At 44.4% G+C, this 24,551-nt stretch overlaps 1 protein-coding gene across 1 annotated transcript in view; it reads right to left on the reverse strand.

Annotated features, from left to right (window-relative positions):
* Positions 1–3,209: 3,209 nt before the first annotated feature.
* Positions 3,210–24,551, reverse strand: part of FUG1 (Translation initiation factor 2, small GTP-binding protein) — a 28,550-nt gene continuing 7,208 nt past the window's right edge. Inside the window, exons 6-13 of the mRNA XM_087696790.1 lie at positions 6,422–6,520; positions 6,263–6,325; positions 6,023–6,178; positions 5,831–5,896; positions 4,960–5,196; positions 4,259–4,321; positions 4,039–4,095; positions 3,210–3,458 (exon numbers count right to left, since the gene is read on the reverse strand). Coding sequence (XP_087552916.1) covers positions 3,210–3,458; positions 4,039–4,095; positions 4,259–4,321; positions 4,960–5,196; positions 5,831–5,896; positions 6,023–6,178; positions 6,263–6,325; positions 6,422–6,520 — 990 coding nt within the window. The remainder of the gene's footprint in view (positions 3,459–4,038; positions 4,096–4,258; positions 4,322–4,959; positions 5,197–5,830; positions 5,897–6,022; positions 6,179–6,262; positions 6,326–6,421; positions 6,521–24,551) is intronic.

Genomic DNA, 24,551 nt, shown 5'->3' on the forward strand with positions numbered 1-24,551 from the left:
GTCCTACTCTTCTGCGGTGCGACAATGAGAGTTGCATTTCCTTGGTATGGAATCCAGTATTCCATGCCCGGACGAAGCACATTGAGATCCAATATCACTTCATTCGAGAGAAGCTTCTGGATGGGACCATTGACGTGGAGTATTGCAAGATGGAGGATAATCTTGCAGATTTGTTTACGAAAGCACTTCCCCAGGCTCTTCTTCGGCAGCATTCCAAATCCCTCAGTCTTTTGACCCGTCCAAGATCTGAGAGGGGGTGTTAGACAGTCATTTCCAGGACAATTGGCGGACAGCAAGCTGCTTGTCAGCAGTATAGCAGTCCATGTCAGCAGTACGGCAGGGCACTAGTATAGTCGGCCAGATTTACTGGTACAGTCGGCCAGATTAACTGGAATCGGCTGCATTTAATGCAGCTGACCTGCTCCAATGATTTCCTATTTTACGGCTATTTATAGCCGGTTTTGTGGCTCACTCCAGTATTCATTATTCAGATTCTCATCTTGAGATCTGTTGGCTAAGACAGATTGTGCTCGGGGTGACGGAGATCGAGATCATCAAGTCGGAGACATATGCAGATATTTCCTCTATCCCTTTGTGTATTTCTGCACTCTTATATAGCATATTACACCGCAGATATTCTATGTTTACACACACACACTCTCTCTCTCTCTCTCTCTCTCTCTCTCTCTCTCTCTCTCTCTCTCTCTCTCTCTCTCTCTCTGTGTTCACTCTTTCTCAATCTTGTCCTACGTTTCCGCATCGCTACACTTTGACAATGTTCCGCCAAATCATAAAACTCTAAAATGGCCAACATCATCACCCGCCAAATGCGGTAATTGTCACCATCAAGCTTTTGATCCGTTGGAAGAGCCGGTAGGACACGCACCTTCCTGTCCATGATCGCCTGGAACTCCAAATCAGTCTCTGTAAAGTTGCTAACCTGCAATACCTGCACAATCGCAAAAGCAACCCTTCTTGACTGTGAAAATGCAACCTTCTAGGACTGATTCCTCCGCTTCCCAAACCTTCTTCACCCGCCGAAGGCGATGAAAAGGTAAAATCTGCGATGGAAAGCCTTAAACACAGCCTTCCTCCCCTTCAAGCAACAATAACCTGCAACAAATTCACTGATTAGACTCCTTTCCCGCACGCCCACGCTCGCTTCAGCCTTAATCCGATGCACAGCCCTCCCGCTCGCTCTCGAAACCTGGAAACGCGGCCTTGTGTCGCAATGAAATTTCCTCTTCAGATAGATTCAGCCCTCAGTCAATCCATCTTCACCGCTCTGATACCATGTCAGAGTGCAGCAATGCTGAAGCGTAGGACAAAGACTGAGAGAGAGTGAATACAAAGAGAAGAGAGAGAGAGAGAGAAAGAAGGAGACAGTGTAAACGCAGAAAATCTGCGGTGTAATATGCTGTATAAGAGTGCAAAAATACACAAGGGAGCAGAGGAAATATCTATGTATGTTTCCGACTTGATGACCTCGATCTCCGTCACCCCAAGCACAATCTATCTCAGCCAACAGATCTCAAGATCAGAATCTGAATAATGAATACTAGAGTGAGCCACGAAACCGGCTATAAATAGCCGTAAAATAGGAAATAATTGGAGCATGTCGGCTGCATTAAATGCAGCCGACTGCAGTTAATCTGGCCGACTGTACCAGTGCCCTGCTGTACTGCTGACATGGACTGCCGTACTGCTGACGTGGAGCCTGCTGTCCACCAACCTGCTGACGTGGAACCTGCTATCTGCCAACTGTCCAGGAAATGACTGTCTAACAATAGGGTCATTGGAATGGGTGAGAAAGATTGTTAGGGATGGTTGTCTCATAGTAGATTTCATCACCAAGAAGGTAAAGGTCTTGGCTATCTACCATGCCTACAGCGATCTAGAGTTAAAGAAGCCCTCCAAGTCCCGTTTTTCCACCATGGGGTTGCTTTTAGAGCAACTATATGACGTGCAAAACAAAATTCAGCAAGCCATGGTTTCGAAGGAGTTCAAGGCATGCCTATAGGAGGAGCCACTCTCAAGTATGGAGGAGGGAAAATCCATTCAAAGGCTTTGCTTGAGAGAGGCATTTTGGAAAGATATACGAGCGCTAGTCATTGCTATTATCCCCTTATATAGGGTTCTACGCATGAATGACCCGGAAAGTGCCACCTTGGGGCTTCTCGTGCACTTCATAAAGGAGGCCATTGAGGAGATCGAGGCATACAAAGTACTAGATGCAGAGGACCCAAGGTAACTACACTCGTTTTTGCATAAGTTAGTTAAGTTTAAAGTAAAGAGTTTCAATTTTCAAATTCTCCGTGACTAAATTAAATGTTTTTTTTTAAATGTAGTGTTGACATATTGGATGCCACGCCAAGCCATGATGACATCATTTACTTAGTGGAGAAAAGATGAAAGTGGATGAGAAGACCTATCACAAATTGACTACCCTCTTACATCCTCCTTATAAAGCTCCACCCCTTTTCATGGATCAAGAGTTGGCAGCCAATAGAGATGCCTACCTCTCGAAGGCATTGGATGAAGACCAACACGTGGCATTCTTACAAGAAATCATCAATTATAGTAACCAAAGAGGAACCGCTTTTGCCAGCACTCTATACTAGAAGAGGGTCTCTTTGGTCAAGCCTCTTTTTTGGTGGAAATCTTTTGGATATCAAGTACCCACTGTCCAAAAGATTGCCCTTAGAGTGCTTGCACAAGTAAGTTGTAAATACCCACTTGTAAGTTGTCACCTAAAGCTGAATTATTGTGTGATCAATGATGAACTTTTTGTCTAAGTAGGATTGTTCGACTGGTGAGTGTGAGAGAAACTGGTCAACATATTCTCTCATTCACACCAAGATCTGAAACAAGTTGACCAAATGGCAATTTATTATCACTCTAACTTACATACGCTTCAAACTATGCATGAGATGCCCATGGCTAGAAAGGTAAAGTTAGAGCTTGGAAGTAACAAGTTGTATTCCACTTACTACATATTCTAAATAATGAGTTAGATTCTAAATATGCGAATTATCATTTTATTTCAATTAGGTGAATGTTGATGAGATCAAGTTAAGCGGAGCTACCTTGAAGAGTGTCAACAAGGAGCGAAATGAGGAGCAAGAGACCATCTTCAGGGATCTCTACATGGAGCTGGTGAAGATCGACCGTTGAGTCTCACGCACACATAGGGGCCATTGGGTTGTTACTCAAGTTGCAAGCACTAGGACCAGCTCTACACCAGCCATTAGGACCTTTGTGAGGCGAGGCTCTGGGAGTTCCCCTATTGCACGTACAGTTGTTATAGAGAATGCTCCAATTAGGAAGCCCAAGTATAATGATGATGGAAATGTTGTAAGTGATGGCAACTTTGGTGAGCCATCTAAGGCCTTTTCTAGTAAGGGCCGCTCTCCACCTTCCAATGTGTCTGAGCCTAATGATGAGTCATCCTCATGAATCTAGACATTTTGTACTAAGTCCATTTGTCATTTTATATTTTGAGTCCTTTCATGCACATTTACAATTGATGTATCTTTTTGGAGCACTCAATACATAACTCTAGTAACAATTTGGACTCTTTAGAACTATATAGCATTGCAATTGTTTTCTACACTCTAGTCTCCAGTTCATGAAACTTTGTGATGATTGATCTATCTTTAAGTTGCACATTTTGTATGTATATATATATATATATATATATATATATATAAATAAATAAAATTTTACATGCATATTTTTAATGAACGTACAAAACAACGTATTTTATTCTTGAAGTTTTTGTGTACGTTCGGTATCATGCTAGTTCACGTATGAATCGTATCGTACTAAACATACAAAACCACCCTGATTGAAACATTCCCAATAATCAAACATTAAATGTCCCAAAAGTGTCCATGCGCCCACATTTAATATACCCAGAGTGTCCACACACCACTTGAGAGTGCTCAGGCACCACTCCAGACAATTGGTGCTCCTTTTCTATAAAAATAGATCTGTCCTATCACTTTATACATCTTGCAACCATCATTCTACAGTTACCTTACTCTCGCCCTTTTTGTCCACCTGTTGCTTACTGCTCCACCTGCAGCCAGCCAGCTGCTCCCATCCAGACAGCTGTGTTTTGCTGTCCACAACAAGCCACCCCACTGCCACCCTACTACCACACCTTGTCCTTGCTGCTAGCGACCTGTTTTCAGCTAAGTGACTGGAATTTCCAGCATCTAAACAGCCTACGTTTTCAAACCATTCATGTTATTGCCTGCTCCATGAACCATCTAAACAGCTGCATCTTCTCCTCCATACGCTTCCGTATTTTAGCACTCTGATAGTTGAAACATTGCATGAGAACTATACCAATCCTCTCTAGCACATGCATTCATGCATGTTCACAAACCCATTGCAAAGGAAAGCTAATTTCCATCCCAGTACCTCTAATATCCATACTTCTGCCTTGCCTTGATCTGCTAACACAAACCCAATTACATCAGCATTTCATAAGTGTCCACAGTGATATCATCATATCGCATTTTCAAGTCACTTCAGAAGTGACCACAGTAACCTACTCTGCTAACAGGAGCCCGATTACATCAGTATCATAAATGTCCACAGTGACATCATCATAACAGATATTCAAGTCATTTCAGACATGATGTATGATTGTACAGCTCTAAGTGTTGGAACAAACAGTCGAGGTGAAAATGAAACAGCCTTCGGGCAAGAAAATCATGGCCCCCTTCCAAGTATCTTGTCTTGTCCTTTCCATAATTTCACTATTTTAATTATGTTCAAATTGAGCCACAGACAAATTCACAGGCATCTGCATGCATGTAGTGGTGGATATGGGCATATGTCTACATATGTACATGTGCATGTGTCTCTCACATCAACCAAAAGAGACATTTTACGTGCCTACTTTATGTAACTGCATTCTCAAGGCAAGAGAAAAAAAAGTCTAATTACCTGCACATCAACCCTTAAAATAACATTCAACTGATGCCTCTCAACTGCACCTTCTTGACCCTCAGCAACAGAGGCTGCAAGAGATGCAAGTGTGACTTTGGCCTCTGCAGATTGAGCAGCAAGGCGAGCCAATCGTGCAGCTTCAGCGCACTCCTCTGCTCTCTCACGAGCTACATCAAGTGAATCGACAACCTTGAATTCATTTCCAGCAACAGGAACACTGCTGAGGCCAAATACCTACAAAATACCCAGAAATATATTGAAGATGCCTGACTTGCTGATTACCTGTCATATCTTTCTTACAAGTTGAGAATATTCTGTACAAGGAAAACATATCATGCTGAAAACAGTTATTTGACATTGCCCTTTAAAAAAGCTATAAGATCAAGTGCTGAAACTCATAGACAGCCAGGTGTATACAGAAGCTAAGATTACATGCAGAAGAGCAAAGGATGTAAAGCAATGTCAAGTTAACAGCCTTCAAGAAGGTCTATGGAGCTACTGAAATTTGTGAGAATCTTAAAGGAAATTTCACAAAAAGAGGCTAAAATTTGAATGTGTTAAGACACCAAGACACCATCAAACACAACAATACCTTTGGGCTACTGGAATTGCAACCATGAAGGGACTCTGAAGCTCACTGACAAACCTAAATACTATCACAAAACAACTTAAGTCTTGCCATGCATGTATCAAATCACGTAGCAACTGAAAAGAATCATACAAACACAATCACAGCGTGGGCAAGGATGGTAAAAACATAAATTGTGACCATTATCAGTGCACTTGTCAGAAAAAGAAAATCCCACATGCCAATATTCGGCTTGTTAAGTTACAACTTTGAAGCTTTGAGAACACATCATCATATAACCTGCACTGCAGTCGATGGCCCAGCCTTGTCCACCCGAGCTCCCGTATCATCAAGCAAAGCACGAACCTGAAGGGCATAATGAAAACAATGGCACGGTCCAACCCAAACAATGAGATATAAAAATGCCAATGACAGATAGAGATATCCTTAACCAAGCTGAAATCTTTGCCTGAGCCTACAACATTGTCATACCTTACCATACACTTCACCACAAAGCACAACATCGCCCTTATTCAAAGTTCCATTTTGCACAAGAAGGGTTGCCATAGCTCCCTTTGATTTGTCAAGGCAAGATTCTATTATGGTTCCTTTGGCACTACGGTTAGGATTGGCCTTCAATTCTTGAAGCTGCAAAACCAGAGGTTTTAAGTAACGCACTCTTGCACTCTTCAACAGAGAGGAACCAAATCAAAATCTCTAAGAACGATGTACCTCAGCCACCAGCATTACAGTTTCTAATAAAGTGTCCACATTCAGTCCTTTGAGAGCACTAATCTGAAAAAACAACAGAGGACAGCTTCAATGCCAATTCTTACAGATCATCAAATTGCATAAAATTTCACAAAGCAGATGCCAAATATTGTCATTCACCTGAACCATAGGAACATTCCCACCCCAATCTTCAGGTAACAAACCTATGGCAGAAAGTTCTTGCATGACTCTCTCCGGTTCTGCACCATCCTTGTCGATCTACAGACAGGAAAACATCTTTTTAGAAAAGCATGTAAGGATTATGCAGTGCTACATTTCGTGCTTGATAAATGTGAACAGCAAAATGGACTTCACGTTGACATTTTAAAAGTTAATGGCATTCTTACACATGAAGGCCTACAGGCGACAAGACAAATGACAACAAATACAAGTAGTCTGCTCAGATGCTATAAATTAAGAGCTACATATTGTGATTCCTCCATTAACAGCAGTTCCCACGCCCTAAGGTGACACATGTAAGTAAACTGTGAAAAATCACATATACACTCCCTGTAGCAACATGTCATTGATAACCTTTACTTCACCCCATACAGGAATTTTCAAGCCATGCTTTCCAGGTATGACAAGCAGCAAGAAACCCAAAAGTTCCTGTTAAAATTTCAGATCTGCAACTGGAGTGAGCAGTCCTGATGGACAGAGTTGAAGGAGAGAAAAACAGTATAGTAACAGGCTGGGTTACCAAGTGTGTTGTGGAACTTACCAGGCTGACAACTGCAAGGTTGATTATCCTGTCCAGATACACTAAAGCCCGTTCCAAACATAAGCCCTGCCTGGCTACTCATCTGAAAAGCATTTGTTGGGCTTGTACTCTTTACCCCTGAACAGGAGACATCACAGCCATGGGTGTCCTATCAAGCAACAAAGGGTTATTTAACATTAATCACCCTTTTTCAGCTCATTAAACATCCTCAAACTTGGCTTGTAGGCAGGCCCTGTGCTGGCAGCAGACCCCCAGCTTAAAGCAGGAGTTGATGCAAGTGTCTGAATCGCTGACGCAACCTGCTCACTTGGAGGCAATGTGTCTGCCTATGCCTGTCCACTGAAGCACCGGCAGCCCCGTCACACACAGTCCTGCTCACCAGAGCCCTGCCACCACAGGCCGTCGTCACCAACCCCGTCACCACCCGCCTGCTCTTTGCCTACAATTCATCTCACCCCACCACCACTGTTGTGCTAAGAAATGCACTTAGCCACTTAAACAGCCCCAAAACATGCTTATTTTAGGCTTATTTTAGCCAAAACCCTAAAACGGGGAGCGGATCGAGAAAGTTAAGTGGGAGAGGATCTAGAACCCTAATTTTCTATAAATTGGCAGCCAGCCCTCCACTCTTTTACAATCTCGTTTTTGCAAGTTTCAGGTGTTACCAGCTTGCTGCCCACACCCCGCTCACAAAGGACATCTCAGCCCTTGCTGTCCATCACTGTTCCCTACAGTCTGGCGCCTGTTTCCAGCCCTCCACACAATGATTGATGTTATTTCTGCCTGGCGACTAGCTGCTGTTCATCTGCACTGCTGTCGTACAGCCTGCCACGCCAGCAAACTGCTGCATTTGCAGGCTCCAGCTGCCACCCTGACAGTTTTCTCTCTCCTGTCTGCAGTCGCAGCAGTGTTTCTCTCTCCTGCAGGCTGTCCTGCCTGCATTTTCAGCCCTCTCTCTTGCAGGCTCCGTTTTTAGTCTTTCTCTCTCCATCAAGCTGTCCTGCCTACGTTTTGTCTTTCTCTCTCCTGCAGGCTCCGTTTTTAGTCTTTCTCTCTCCTCACTGCTGCGTTTGTTGGTGTTCGACATCCAGAGGCTGCCTTACTGCGATTCGGGATCCGTTCGAAGTACAACACACTCTCCAACTCATTACCCCTGCCCTGATCCTAGAGATACATGAGTTCGAGGTTCAATATTCATTCACTGCTAGTGTGTTTGCTGCATGAGCATCGTATTATTAGTAGTCATATCATTTCATTTATTCACTATGTTCATTGTCTCTGATTACTCTAACCGTAACCCTAATTGTGTTCTTTTTATCATTCTGTGCTTTGTCGTACGGTTTCTATTTATGTTTCTGTGCTAGGGCATTTTTCTTTACATGGTATTAGAGCGTGGCACTCTCTGAGAAACCTAGGCCTTTGATCTGAAAGCTCTTCGCAAGAAGCAAGAACAACAGTAGGTTCAAATGACTTCGAACACATCAACACCGATTCAGTCTCCAGATCAGCCTATGCCGAGAACCGAGCGAGAGTGAGCTAATCAGCTTGCTCCACAAAGCTCCGACATGGTGGGAGAAACATCTAAGTACATGGAAGAAAAGATAGGCAAGCTGACCTCTGAGGAATATAAACTGATCATAGCCTATTGACAAAAGAAGATTGAGGAGCTCAATTGAAGAATAGCCCTTCAAGAAAAGCTTCTAAATGAAGGTATGCATGGATTTCACTCTTTAGATGTTGTGCATAAGTCTGATGATGTTGCAGGGCTGTCGAGACCTCCATCAAGGATGGGGCCCCCTCTTGGAGAGCAAGATCCGGAGTATGTTCCATTTTTTCAGACTCTTCCGTCCTCTCCGGTGCAAGGTACTTTTGATTCGTCTTTTGTGCCTTCTTCTTTTACCTCTTCTGTTTTGCAATATACTGGTAGAGATTATGTGGAAGAAAGAGTCCAGTCTGTTGACTACGGAAAAGGCCCTCTAGAGGACCAATTCTTGTATGTTAACACATGTCAAGGGGATTATAAGAAAAAGCCAGGTAACTCTTCTTCTATCCTTCTTTCTTTTCCATCTACTTCACATAATCAGATTGAATTTGGTGTTCCTTTCATTTCATTACATAATGTATCATCATCTTCACACTTTCATTTTCAGTCTTTAAATGATAAAAATGAATAAAAAGAATATGCACCTCATACACCTCACTTTCAAAACCCACCCATCCCACCACATTCTTCCGCTGCTTCACCACTTCCATTTACACCATTTACATTTCCATTTCAGACACCTCATGTCGCACCGCACATCACGCCGGGGAGCTATGGAAACATAGGCACATCCTTCAGGACCTCATCCTTCCCTCAGCCGGGTGGTGTTCCACCTACCTCATACACACTTTCGGGATCATTGCAGCCTGGGTATCCCACTCAGTCTCTCCCGAGTGTGGATCAGTTGCCTCCACAGTTTGTCTCCATGGCATTGCCTAGTGGACCTTCTAGTCATAATGTTGTGTCCCAGCCTTACTTTGGACAAGGCTACTGTGTCCCAATTTCTCCACCTACATCGCCACCTTATGAAAACATTCATGTTTCAATGCCTTCGCATGAATTGGCACTCATTGGACACTCATAGTCTACTTCTACCTACCCACCTCTTCCCCCTCCTTACTCTTACCAAACCAAACCTCCACTCAAAATCAAAATCAAACTCAAAAGCTAAATCGATTTGGGGATTCTCAAGAAAACTCCCAGTCACAACTCAAACCTCAGTGGCAGAATGCAACTAAAAAGAATAGTTCTTGTCAACATTGTCAAAAGGTTGGCCATTTTGATGACGAATGTCGATGAAAGGCACGAGGCACAATACCAAAACCTAAGTCTCAAACCCCCGCCCCTCAGTCGGGCAACCCCCAGCAAGGGAGGTAGGGTGATGGCAATGGGCAATTTAAAGGCCAGACTCACACTGCCACCACACAGTCATCTCAGTCGACAACGTTCTCAACTCTAGAGGCCTTGTCTGACTAATCTGCGAGGCCCATATCGTCTCCATAGAGACGTCAGATGCGAGTCTCGTCCACATCTGTGAATTGCCTCTCGACGAGGTTACTGCAAGCCCACTCGTCACAGCCGAGCACTTCGGCTCCAGTTTGGATTGTGGACAGTGGAGCTACACATCACATGACTCCTATAGAGGACATTTTCTGTACCCAAGCCCCTACAACCGGGCGGGTCCGTGTAGGAAACAACGCCTCGGTCAAGATTCGAGCTCAAGGTTGCGTCAGTTTTGCCACTGACAAGGGTCCGGATCTGGCTTCACTGGACAATGTATATCATGTTCCTCAGCTTGGGGTGAACTTGTTATCTGTCGAGTAGCTTTGCCGGTTGAGGCGAGCAGTTTTCTTTACAGCGACCACAGTCGAGGTCCTTGACTCTCGCGGTGAGGCACAGCCTAATGGCCTATACCACATGACACACTTTCTGACCGAGCTGACCGACGAAGGCTCCGTGTTCCATAGCTTCCAGGCCTTAGCCACATCTCAAGAGCCTACGCAAAATGAGCATCTTTGGCATTTTCGCTTAGGGCATCTTGTTTATGACTCACTTTATGAGTTGTCACACCGTGAGCTGGTTGAGGGCCTTCCACGCCTGAAGCTAGCTCAAGATGTCTGTAAAGCCTGTCAGCTCGGGAAGCAGCACCATACTCCATTTCCTCAGTAGTCTACACATAGAGCTGAGGATCCTCTTAGACTGATTCATGTTGATCTTTGTGGGCCGACATCCACTGTTGCTTTGAACGACGCGTTGTACTTTTTTTTTATAGTGGATGATCATTCTCGATACATGTGGGTGTACTTCCTCAAACATAAGTCGGATGCTTTCACATATTTTTCTACTTGGGTTCTATTGGTTCATAACCAGATTGGTCGTCATATGGGTGCATGAGGAGTGATAGCGGTGGTAAGTTTATCTTCCACGAGTTTTCCGAGTTTCTACAAAAATATGGCATTTCTTGCCTGCTCACCTCTACCAACTCCCCCTCTCAGAATGGAGTCGTAGAGCGTAGGAACCGCACAGTCATGGAAATGACACGCTCTATATTGTTCGCAACAGAGCTTCCTGAGCGCCTTTGGGTCGAGGCTGTTAACACTTCGGTGTACATCCTCAACTGGTGCCCGACTGCGGCTCTTCCTCAGAAGACCCCGTATGAGGCATTTTTTGGCTCTCAGCATGTTATTTTCCATTTCAGAGTCTTCGGGTATCATGCGTACACACACACGCCTGATGACAAGATAGGAAAGCTTACTCCCCGAGCTGATCTCCTTATTTTTTAGGGATATTCCTCTAAAGCAAAAGCCTATCGTTTGTTCGATCCTCGAACAAACAAGGTGATCGTTAGGCGAGATGTCGTCTTTGACGAGAGGGATATTGTGTAGTTTTCTGCACCGGATTCCGATCTGCTTTCTTCTTCCACATCATCAGAGATCGTGCCTACTGAGCCTGGTCTACTTCCCGCTCCTAACATTCCCACAATTTCTTCACCTCCCAAGCCCCCTTCGTGAGACCCATTACCTCGCTGGTACCAACAAACCATGCGGGATTCGGGGATCCTACCACCGGATTCCGCTCCGGAGGGATCTAGAAGATCTGCCCGACTTGCTCCTCAAGTATCATTTACATCGCTGTTTACAGCTGATTACATAGCGCATTCTGAGCCGAATACCTAGCAGGAGGCTCTTCAGCACCCTCAATGGCGAGAGGCCATGGAAAGGGAGCTAGAGAGTATTGACCGAAATGAGACTTGGACATTGGTGGATCGTCCGAGCCACAAGAAAGTCACTCGGGACAAAGTGGATTTTTCGGACAAAGCTAAAAGCTGATGGGACTTTAGACAAGTATAAGGCTCACCTTGTAGTGCAAGGGTTTCGACAGAAGCAAGGCATTGATTATGAAGAGACCTTTGCCCCTACTGCACGGTTGACTTTCTTTCGGTTGCTACTCACGCTCAGCGCTCACCACGGCTGGCCGATACATCAAATGGATGTCAAGAGTGCCTTCCTGAACGGATACTTGGAGGAGGAAGTCTATGTGGAGCAGCCACCGGGCTTTCCCTCAAGGAACCCTAGGGATACAGTATTCCGCTTGCAGAAAGCTCTTTATGGGTTGAAGCAAGCGCCACGGTCTTGATTCTATAGAATGGATGAGTTCTTACAGACTCATGGATACCATTTTACCCCTTACGACCCGAACTTATATGTTCGATCCACTCTAGAGGGGGTTAGCTATATCCTGCTATATGTTAATGACTTACTTATCACAGATTCAGATTCTACTACCATAGCAGAAATTAAGGCTAAGCTTAAAGCTACATTTGAAATGGCAGACCTTGGTTTGTTGTCTTATTTTTTGGGGATGGAGGTAGTTCGTTCTAGAGGATGTATTTTTGTGTCACAGCAGAAGTACGCACTTCAGCTTGTGGAACAATACACTTCAGATCAGATACGACCAGTGGCTACGCCTATTGATCCTACTGTCCACTTATCAAAGGATACCCTAGGACAGCCCTTCGATGCACACACCTATCGTTCTGTTGTAGGAAAACTTCTTTGGTTAATTCACACTGGGCCAGATTTAGCTTACTCGGTTAGCATACTCAGTCAGTATTTCACAGTAACTAGGATGTCACATTGGATTGCATGTCTTCGTGTATTGCGTTATTTGCGGTGTACTTTTTCTTATGGCTTGACATATGGTTCTGATTTATGTTTGCAGGGATACACTGATTCTGATTGGGTAGGAGATTCTGACACCCGGCATTCCCATGGTGGCTACCTCTTTACCTTGGGCACGGCTCCCATTTCTTGGTCCAGCCATAAGCAAGAGACGATGGCGGCTTCCACAGCCGAGACTGAGTACCGGGCTCTCTTTGATGGCACCACCGAGCCCATCTATCTGAGGAGTTTACTGGCAGCGCTTCATTTTCCATGTGACTCTCCCACAATTGTCTACTGCGACAACCAGAATGCCATTGCCCTTGCGGGCAATCCGATCATCACACCACAGACACGGCATGTGGGAGTCCACTTCCACTTTTTCATAGAGCAGGTTGAGCTAGGCACTATTTGCCTAGAGTTTGTGCCTTCAGCATATAATTTTGCAGATATCTTGACCAAACAGTCAACCGGCCGGTTCTTCAGGACCTACTACCCAAGATCGGCTTGGGTACACCCTCCTCTACTTCTTCAGCTTGACGGGAAGAGGGTGCTTCCCTCTTGCTTTCCCTTCAAGTTTGAGAGGGGGCGGCTCCTACTCTTGATCGTGATAGTGATGATGCTTACAGTTTTTTAGACATTACATTTACTTATTCTTTTGAATTGTATTATGGGCATTTGTAACTTCATCCGCACTATCAAGATGACCTGATTATAAAAGGGCACTTGGACAAGTGAACACATCCCCTGCAAGGGCACTCTCCCAGTGGCATCGTTGCATAGCATATTGCATGAGCATGACATCTTGCATCTCCCTTTGCATTACCCTATGCATTGGCATTCTGTTCATATCAACATGCATCAGTGCGCATTTATCCCTTTTCGATCTTTTGGAGTGGTCGACTCTAGGATCCACCATATTCCTAGCATAACACCTGGCAATTCTCCTAAAGGCAGTTTCCCTACCCTTGCTTGCCTGCTTGCTTTGCTTGTCTTACTATGCCCACCGTTTTTTTTGCCTCTCACATATTCAACACATGATAGGCACATACACTCACTTTTATCATCCTTAGGCATTTAGACTCGTCAGTGCAAGGGATTGGCTTGCTAGTTTTGTGAATAACTTGGGTTTAAAACTCTCTTTATCTTTTCCTATCTGTCACTTAATCGGCCGTTGCCCCTATATTACTTATGTATTTTTAAAACACTTTTCAAAAAAAAAGACAAAAACAAAACAAAACAAAACAAAACAAACAAGTTCATTGTTGATTCCATGCGCCTTTGTAGGCTTTGGTAGGCCCTTGGGCAGCCGACGAGCACCCTTGGTCCGATGCCTTGACCTCTCTGGGGTGATCACTTGGGCTCCCTTGGTAAGATATCCATCGCCTCTGTAGTCTTGGTAGGCCACTGGGCAGCCGACGTACACCTTTTGTCCGATGCCCTGGCCACTTTGGGGTGGGACACCTTGGGGTAAATCAAAATTTAGGTTGGCCTACTTTTCTCACCCTATTTTGGGCTTGAGAGGGGGCATTGTGCTAAGAAATACACTTAGCCACTTAAACAACCCCAAAACATGCTTATTTTAGGCTTATTTTAGTCAAAACCCTAAAACAGGGAGCAGATCGAGACATTTAAGTGGGAGAGGATCTAGAACCCTAATTTTCTATAAATTGGCAGCCAGCCCTCCACTCTTTCACAATCTTGGTTTTGCAGGTTTCAAGTGTGACCAGCTTGCTGCCCACACCCCGGTCATGGAGGACATCTCAGCCCTTGCTGTCCAGCACTGTTTCCTACAGTCTGGCGTCTCAAGCTGTCCTACCTGCGTTTTTACTCTCTCTCTCTCTCTCCTGCAAGCTCCGTTTTTAGTCTTTCTCTTTCCTCACTGCTGTCTACATCAGATCCAACTTCTCACTGCTGCATTTGCTGGTGTTTGACATTCGGAGGCTGCCTTGCTGCGATTTGGGATCCTCTCAGAGTACGACACACTCTCCAGCTCATTACCCCTGCCCTGATCCTAGAGATACAGGAGTTCGAGGTTCAGTATTCATTCACTACATAGTGTGTTTACTACATGAGCATCGTATTATTAGTAGTCATATCATTTCATTTATTCATTGTGTTCATTGTCTCTAAGTTACTGTAACCCTAACCCTAACTGTGTCCTTTTAATCAGTCTGTGCTTTGTCGTACGGTTTCTGTTTATGTTTCTATGCTAGGGTATTTTTCTTTACAACCATAGCCCTGTCCTGCCCCACGTCTGCCCAGCACAACCTCCCAATCCTGTCTCTACCCACCATTCTGCACAATCCTCCCACCCACCACTGCCCCTCCTGCCCCCATCTGCCACCTATACCTATGACAGCCACCTGATAGCCCACCAGTGCTCCCTTTCGTCCAACCTCACAACATGGATATGTCTTCAACCTCCTCATCCACTTTTGTAGCCATCGTATGATTTCTTGCCCATGCAACCTCCATCGCCCTTGTTCCCATTCAAACTCAACAGGCATTATCACAGCACAATTCAGCTCCAGTCGTTCAAAAAGCATCTACGTCAAAGATGCATGGAGCTAGTGTATCACCCCAGATTGCAGCTAGTCCTCCACCACCACCAGGGGGCTCAAGTGCAACCCCCCCACACATTCGACAAATACCTTTCCGTTGATTCCCTTCACTCCAAACACAAAGTTGGCACTCAAGGACAGAGTGATGGTCCTTGAGGCGTCTTCTCTAGCCTAAAAAATGGTTAGAGGTAGCCCGCCTATTCGCATTATTAAGGACTCCATCTAGTCAGCTCTCACCAACACCCCAACTAGGGTCACATGAATAGTACCCCTAGGGGAAGGGTGCTTCAAGCTCCAATTCAGCCCATGTGAGTAGATGGAGGGAGCGCTTGATACCAGCCTGCTCAATGTTAGAGCTTCAATGGCATACTTTGACAAATGGATCAAGGTAGGGATACTTGTAACTCGCATATGAAACTGCCATCACCATCTCTTTTCCCGGCCTTGATGAGCACTTCACACCATACCTATCCGAGATCGGCAACACCTTTGAAGTTTGGCCATGTCATACACAGAGAGAGGACTTTACCGACACAATCTCAAGAGGTCCACATAGATAACCATCTGTCTGAGTTATCATACCAACATAGTTTGTAGACTCCCTTCCCCAAGCCATCAAGATTCACTCCATCCGCGTGGGATTTCTCACCAAGCCAATCACATATAAAAGACTCCCTATCCAATGCTTCACCTGCAAGATGATCGGACATCTTGCAGCAAAATGCCTCAAGACAACAATGCTAGACCTCCTTCAAGGATGACAGAGACAATAGACCCAAGCCATGGAGGAGTCACGTAGAGCACTAGAGGCGGCACAATGCTAGATAGAGGAGGAGGCAACACCAACAATAGCAAGATGTACCCAAGGGATAGGGACAAGGATAGGGGCACAAGAAACAATGCCTAGAGCCACAAAGATAGATGTAGGGGCGGTGGAGCGCAATCAAGGATGACGGAGACAATCAAGGAGTGACGTAGAGCACTAGAGACGGCACAATGCTAGATAGAGAAGGAGGCAACGCCAACAATAGCAAGAGCATGTAGTTGAGGGATAGGGGCACAAGAAACAATGCCTAAAGCCATAGAGATAGATGTAGGGGCAGTGGAGAATGATCAAGGACCTCAAACTACTAGCCCGTGTAGCACCACCACAACCTCCTGCCACAAATACTCCCTCTGTTACCAAGAGCCAATGATTCCGCACACCCTAATTGCAATACGCTACAGATAGATTTGACACGACCCATAGAAGCAATGACATCAGCAACCCCCCAAGAGATGCAACACATTGCAAACGTGCCACCATCTCTCAAACTCTGTAGTCATCAAACGAAGATTCCAAAGCTGATTCCATCACAAGCAATCGACACCTAGCAAGGTGGGAAAGCCAAGGAGAGCCTAGGAGACCCAAGAAAGTGAGCAAGCGGCAAAGGACTCAAATGTATACTCTAAGGACTTGCCCCCATTGTTGGCTATGACTCACACCTACGCTCACAAAGGAGCATCGGTGATCTACGGTAGGACACTGGGGCACTTTTTACTCTCCTTATGAGAGGTTTTTCCCCCAGTTATATTATCTTTTATTTTATGTTCTTATGTTACAATGTAGAGCATCTATCGTGTTTTACATCTTTCAGGTGTGAACGCACATTAACAACCCTAAGGCTTAAGGGTTGTACTTTGTACTTGCATTATACTCTTTGGTAATTTGGTAATTGCATTAAAAGTCGTCTCTTCACTCTCTTACTCTCTTCACTGTCAACTGGGTACTCTCAGTTGAGCTTCGATCTCCCCCATCTCACACCCATTACATGTCATCACAAAGCTAGAAGAGAGGACACTTGAGAGAATGTATGCTAGGAGGTAGCAAATACGTGCATGAGCTGCAAAGTCACACTAGTCAAAGAAGCTCTAACACACTCCATGAGGATACTCTCATGGAACATACGAGGCTTCCGAGGAGATCACTTCAAGCAAGGTTGAAGTATCACAAGCCAAGATTTACACAGAGCATTAGTGAGAGGATTGATTGATTTTCTCATGTTGCAAGAGCACCATCTCTTCACAAAGAGGATATCTCGATGCTAGAAGAAGTTATTGCCAATCGAGAGCCCCACTTACTGGGTAGCAACTGTGGGAGCCGATATACATACTAGAGTATGAATATGTGTTGGGGAGTAGTGGAAAAAATTAGTACAAGGCTGTGATACCATGATCCTAAGGAGAGCCACATGTAAAGATATGCTGGGTTCGCACTAAGGAAACACAGCATGTACAACCAAGACTGAAACATAAAGACTCGGACCGAAACAAGTAAAACTCAAACCCTAAACGCAAAACACAAAAACCCAAAACTCAAACACAAAAATAAACACAAAGAGAAGAAACTCTGAAGTGAATGAATGTTGTAAATGAATGTAAGAGTCTACAAAATGCCCAAGGGCAGAGCAATGCGGAATCAGAGAGTGACATCCACCGGAGACGGATCCCAAGTGCTATGACCACCAGTCGGAGTGTCAAAGTGCGGGAAACACCAAACACTGATCACCAAAGTATCAAGGAACTAAGGCAACAAACGGAGAGGTGCTTGTTGCTGATGTAGACGGCCTACTAGATAGCAAAAACGCAAATACAACAGCAGTCACCTAGTGGGAGAGATGGTAGCAACCTATCGCCTAGCACCAAATGCTGAAAATGCAGACTGATCCGGTGCTATGATGATGTAGTAGATGGAGACCTCCAAACAGCAAGGCGATGGCTGAAAACAGGCCACCTAGGGCTCAAAATGATGGGCTGCACTCGGTGATGGCTAGACAGCAGATGGTAGTTGGTTGATGGCTAAAATCTGCACGGTAGAGTGAGAAACCTACACAAACGGATAAGGCTAAACGGTGGGTAGCCTATCTATTTATAGATGTTGAAGGGTGCCCCAAAAAATTATTAGAGTATGGGGGGACCATTGAAACTCTCTCGAGTCATGCACCAAATTTGCGTTTTTCATCAATTAAGCATGTTTTGGGGTTGTTTAAAATGCTAATCGACTATAAAGCATATTTTAGCTCAACACCCCCTCTTAGGCCAAAAATTGAGCCTAAAATGGAAGGCCTACAATGTTTACCCCAAGATGTCCCACCCCAAAGCAGCAAGGGCATCGGACAAGGTGCACGTTGGCTACCTAGTGGTCTACCAAGACTACAGAGACGATGGTTATCTTACCAAGAGAGTCCAAGTAGTCACCCTAGAGAAGACAGGGCATTGGACAAAGGGTGCTCATTGGCTGCCCAGTAGCATACCAAGCACTACAAAGGCGGATGGAACCAAATTGAACTTTTATTTTGTCGAAAGTTAATTTAAGAGGTGGCGGCCAATAAAGTAACAATGATCCAAAAGTCGAGAGTAGGAACGGTACACCCAACACATCACAAAATAGTACACGCTTACCCAACCACTCAGTGATATCAATGACGAGAGAAAGGTAATGAAGTATCATGTGAAGAAGAATGGTGGTTTAATCCGCCAATGGAAACAGCTTAGGATCCGTCCAGTGGTGCTTTGCACAATGGGATGCATAGAATGCTACATGTTGAAGCATGCTCATACAGCAGGTAATACTTGGACAATGTTTCTCATTGGAAAATTGTTCACTTGCCCAAGCGCCCTATTACAAATATGATGAAATCATGCAATGTATAGGTGAAGGTATAACAAGGGAAGGAAGGCCGATGTCAAAAACAAGTGTCAAAACCTGTAGAATGCCAAGAAGGGTAGGAAACCCCTCTCAACCTGGACGTCAATGCCGAAGAAGAGGAGCTTGAGGATATCGGTCTTCATGTGGTGCAGAGAACCATGTGGATGAAGATAATGAAGCATCCCTGTTGGAAGAGCAAGGATAAAAGTCACCGCTATGATAGCATCAAGAGAGATGCTACACAATCCGCCACGAGAGGGGAAGCCTCCATGCTGATAGAAGAGCAAAACTCTAAGTAGATGGAACCATGAAAGGAACAACGTGCATCTCCTTTCTCCAGCTCAGGAAGGGTTTGTGCAAGCCTGCATATTAATCCTACACGGAAATACAAAACCCTACAAAAAATAGAGAAAATTTGCAAGCATAGAGGTGAGTAGTGAGATGCTCCAAAAAACAAAACTAAAAATAAAACAAAATAAAGCAAGCTAAGTGCGATGCAATGAGTATGTAAATGTGCAGTGGAAGTCTAAAAAGAGAAAGGCTAAGAGTGTAGCCACCATTGCATAAGGCGAGGTGGGGAAGTGGTACTAGAAGGTGCAATAGATGCCCTAAGAATGGATACGTAAAGTGCAATAGGTGAGTCACTAGTAGCCCAATCAGCCAATCCTTCAGGAGTAGTGAAGGAGATAGGCTACTGAGACTGTCCACATGCCATATATCCAATAGCCGTTGGGGTAGATGGAGTAGAGGGCGCAACTACGAGAGGCATAGCCCCACTAGATTGGCCAGCCGCAAGGCAGTCTACTACAATTTTCTAGGAGGAAGACCTTGGGCCTTGGGACGACACTCCTCGCCCACATGGCCCAACCTCTAGCAATGTGTGCAAAACCTATTTTTCTTAAGAATTCGTTGCCAAAGAGGTCATGTTTCTTTATTTCCATCAGAGGAAGTGGTATCACCCTTGTTTTGGCTTGCCTTCGCATCTTGCAAGTTCTTGCCATTGTTGGTTTTTCCTCCGAAAGAAGAGGCAATCAACCCTCACCCCTCTAAATGGATGCGTATGGAGAACTTGTGGACTTAATCATGCAGCCTTGCATAACACAAGAAGTGACACTCGAACTCGTAGAAGGTCAGTAATCTAGGTAGTGAGATAATGTGCTGGACAAAATGGAAGTATTTGTCGAGCAACTTGTTCAAGAAGAATGTGATCTGACTATGGGGAGCCAATAGGAGCAAACTCGGCAAGTAACCGCTAATATTCAGCCAACTTGACTTTCCAATCATCCCCTTCCTTAATGGAAAACTCTTGAAGCTCAAAATCAAGATCGATATGTCGCATGCGATCTCAAGCCGCATAACGGTCAATGAGAAGACTCCAACGCTCAAATATGAGAGAAAAATGTTGTAATTGAGAGTGGAACTTAGGAAGCAATCCTTGCATTAACTCAATATTGGATATGGCATTGCGGACTCTCCATTGACAAATGTGATCAGAGTGAGCTAATCGAGGGTCCAACATAGGCTCGATACCAACGACGAGGTCCCAAAGTTCCTAAGATTCGAGCACTTGTTGCATGAAGTTCGACCAAGTGGTGAAATTCAACTCGTTAAAACAAGTCTTATCCGTGAAGGTATTTTTGGTCATTGCAACAAGAGTGGTAGTGCTAGGAGATGAAGGTGTGTAATGGGGGTAGGGTGAATATGGAGAATAAGGTGGAAAAGCGGAATACACTTGGGAAGGAATCCTAGAGTGCCTACATGTATACGAGAAGTGTACATAGATGATCCAAATGCGAGCAAGGGCAGATTGGGTATGGGCATAGTAACCGCCTATGGAGCCCAAGGTAGAGGGATAAAGACACGGGGAGCAATGGATGGAAATCCCTGCGAAGGGACCCAAGGGATGTGGAGCGACAGTACATAAGCAGAGGATGGATATCCCTGCATCTACAAGGTCACATGGGGGGTTTGTGAGTGTCGAAGGGTAGTGAGAGATATACCCATCACAACAGTCCCAGAGTGGAAGGATGTGGTAAAGTGGGGGTATGTGGAAGATACAGTGTTAAAGCGTGGCATTCCCCCAAACGATGCACCAAGAGGTGGAGTGAATGGAAGGTGGGCACATGGTGGGATGGAGAAAAAGAAAGTGTTAGGAGCGGAGATGGAAGATCCAACCCCTTTTGTACTTTGAGTAGAAGTGGAATGTAATCCAAGATTTTGGAATGAAGATGTGAATAGATCAGAATGTGGAGAAGACAAGGGTGACATGGGAGTGTCGTTTACTTGCTCAAATGAAACAGATGGTAGAGATATACCTGATGAAGGGTTTCTGCTTTTAGAGCCTCCTCCGTTAAAACTAACATGCTACGAATCATCTGGATCTTGCACGACAAAAGAAGAAACAGGAGAGGGTTTTAGCTCATATGACTCAAAAGGGTTATACGAACCTGACATAAGACCTTGCTAAGATGAAGGAGATGGAGGAGATGGATCACCAGACGTGCTAAATGTCGTGGTCCCTTCCAGATTAGAGAGATGGCTAGTCTCACCAATCAGTCTAAACAAAGTAGTAGCACTCGTTGAAAGAGTGCAAACCAAACTATACATGATGTGCAAGTACTCCTCAAGCTCTTCGTTTGTAAGATGCCCAAAACAAGAAGAAGATGATGGTAAAGGTGAAGGTGTATCTACCTCCTCCTTGAGACCATAATGCCTTCTCAGAGCCTCTAATGATGGAGAAGCCTAATAGGGCATCACAGGATCTGAAAAAGAAGGTGCCTAAGACATTATGGGTCAGAATCAAGTCGCGTGTGAGTCTTGCACAAAGACTAGCCTCCACAATCACCGCAAGATACTCTTTAGAAGAGCATCGGTTCTAATACCATGTGAATATATGCTAGGGTTTGCACTAAGGAAACACCGCATGTACGACCAAGACTGAAACACAAAGACTTGGACAAAGACAAGCAAAACTCAAACCTTAAGTGCAAAACACAAAAACTCAAAACTCAAACACAGAGATAAGAAACTTTGAAGTGAATGAATGCTGTAAATAAATATAAGAGAGTACAAAACACCAAAGAACAAAGCAATGCAGTATCGGAGAGTGACGTCCACTAGAGACGGATCCAAAGTGCTGTGACCACCAGTCGGAGTGTCAAGGTGCAAGAAACACCAAACATTGATCACCAAAGTATCAAGGAACTGAGGCAACCAATAGGAGAGGTGTTTGCTGATGTAGATGGCTTGCTGGACAGCAAAAACGTAGGTACTACAGTAGTTGCCTGGGGGGAGAGATGGCAGCAGCCTGTTGCTTGGCATCAAATGCTAAAAACACAGGCTGATCAAGTGCTATGATGATGCAGTAGATGGAGACATCCAAACAGTGAGGCAATGGCTAAAAACATGCCACCTAGGGCTCGATAGTGATGGGTTGCAGTTGGTGATGACTGCACAGTAGATGGTAGTTGGCTGATGGCTGAAATCTACACAATAGAGTGAGAAACCTGCACAAAAGAATAAGACTGAATGGTGAGCAGCTTATCTATTTATAAATGTTGAAGACTACCCCCAAAAATTAGGGTTTTGGGGGACAACTGAAACTCTCTCAAACCTAATAGGCATCATACCTAGCACGACCCTCTTGCACCACTCATCAATTCAACTACTTCCCTTTGAGAGAGTTGAAGGACCATAGTCCTATGTCAAGATTCTAGAGCATCTAATTTACGAGAACAATCTTAGAGAGAATGTCACGCAGATTTGGAGATCTAGACCCTTATGAGCTGGACAAGAAGCTAGTGAATTGGACAAAAGCCTACAAGAGATCAATTCCTTCTTCAGGGAGGAGGCCACAAGGAGGATGTCGGGCTTCCTAGGGAAGCAGTGGTCCACTAAAGCATCATTGGCTGCCCTATAGAGAGAGGAGGAGAGAGGGCCAAAGTGTAGATGGACACCATAAGTAATGCACATTGCTAGAGCAAAGATTGATGCCATGAAGGAAGCCAGATCAAAGTATAGGTTTCATGCAAGAGCTTCCTTCTAGACTCAGTCTAGTGGCTAAGTTAACAAAGACTTCTTCTGCACCACAAAACCAAAAAACTCTAGACAAGGTCTGCAAAGACTTACGATGGTTGATACATCCATTGCACACAGCCCTTTGGAGGCAAGACAAGTAGCTACACAGTATTACATAGTTTTGCCAGGGATCACCGCTAGGCCCCTCGGACTATATTGCAAAGTACCCAGAGGGTGATCACAAACAAGATGATCAAATATTTTATGGCCCAGTTTAGAGAGGAGGAGCTAGAGAAGGCACTTCTAGTCTTCTAGCATTGCAATCATTCAAGTGTCCGAGAGAAAATGGACTCGATAGCCCCAGATGGTTTAGCATTATAGCCCACCAAATTGGTTGTTTATGAACCATTGTATTTATGATATATGCAATTACTCTTTATAGAATTCCTTGTACTTTGTATTTTGCCTCAGATCTTTCTCCAAGGTGTTATTAACAGAATTTTCTTTTATTGAAATATAAAAACCCAAACTCAAATATTAAATGCACATAAATTACCCAGGCGCAACCCCTAGAGAACATTTGGTTGGCTCATATGTCTATAAATAGGGAATGTGTCCAACCACTCCACATCCCACATCATCTTCACTCTTAAGCCTCTATACTTGCTACCACAGCCTGGCACCCCTCTTCCTTGAGTGTGTCGACGAAGGCAATCCTAGTCCTAGAGACAGAGCACCATCAGGCTCACTTCATTGTAGCAGTGTTCAATATGATTCGTTGTTCATAATTCATTGTAGCAGCTTTCAGCATGATTTATTGTTCATAATTCATGCTTTATTCTTCTTCAAAGTTTTTAAGTTTTGGGTCAATGTTTGCCATGCACACACTATGTTCCTCCTCCCTCCAAACCCTAGTATTTCTCAACAGTGCCCCCATATATAACAAGTTATATTTACCCCTGCCTGCTTTGGTCAACTGTTTCAACCCTTCATTATAGCATACTTTATGCTAGAATAGCTCGTCTATAATAGACATGTATACTTGAGTTGTCCCAAACAACCAGGTGACCAACTAGAGGACTCTAGACGCAACTAGGGATCAACACACAATGCTATTTGCCACATTTCTAGCTTCCCTAGATATGCATGCAAAGTAGCTTCAAGCACTTTTAGCTTCTCTACCTTCTCATTCGAAGGGGGCACCTAGCTTACTAGTCATCAAAGTGCATTGTCTATTCCATACCAATGTTACTTCTTACTTGAAATTGTTATGTCTTGAATTCTTTTGAAGCAACCACGATTTCGATTATAGGGCAGCAAGATATATTCACACCTATGTTGTTACCCTATTTGATCAAACCAACTCTTCTTCACACAAGACTAGTGGTCATCCTCATCTACCCCTTTCAACAAATACCACACACATGGCCAAAACTATCATCACCACCTATAACCTCTGGTCCTTTCTCAACAAACCCATCCCTAGTCCATAGATTGACCTTTATGGTGAAGCGCAAGCAGCTCATGCAAGCCATGATATACTCTTTGAACTACATT

This window comes from Lygodium microphyllum, chromosome 17, assembly GCF_053477565.2.
Source record: "Lygodium microphyllum isolate KBCC chromosome 17, Lygodium_microphyllum_v1.1.10, whole genome shotgun sequence".
NCBI classification, from domain to species: Eukaryota; Viridiplantae; Streptophyta; class Polypodiopsida; order Schizaeales; family Lygodiaceae; genus Lygodium; species Lygodium microphyllum.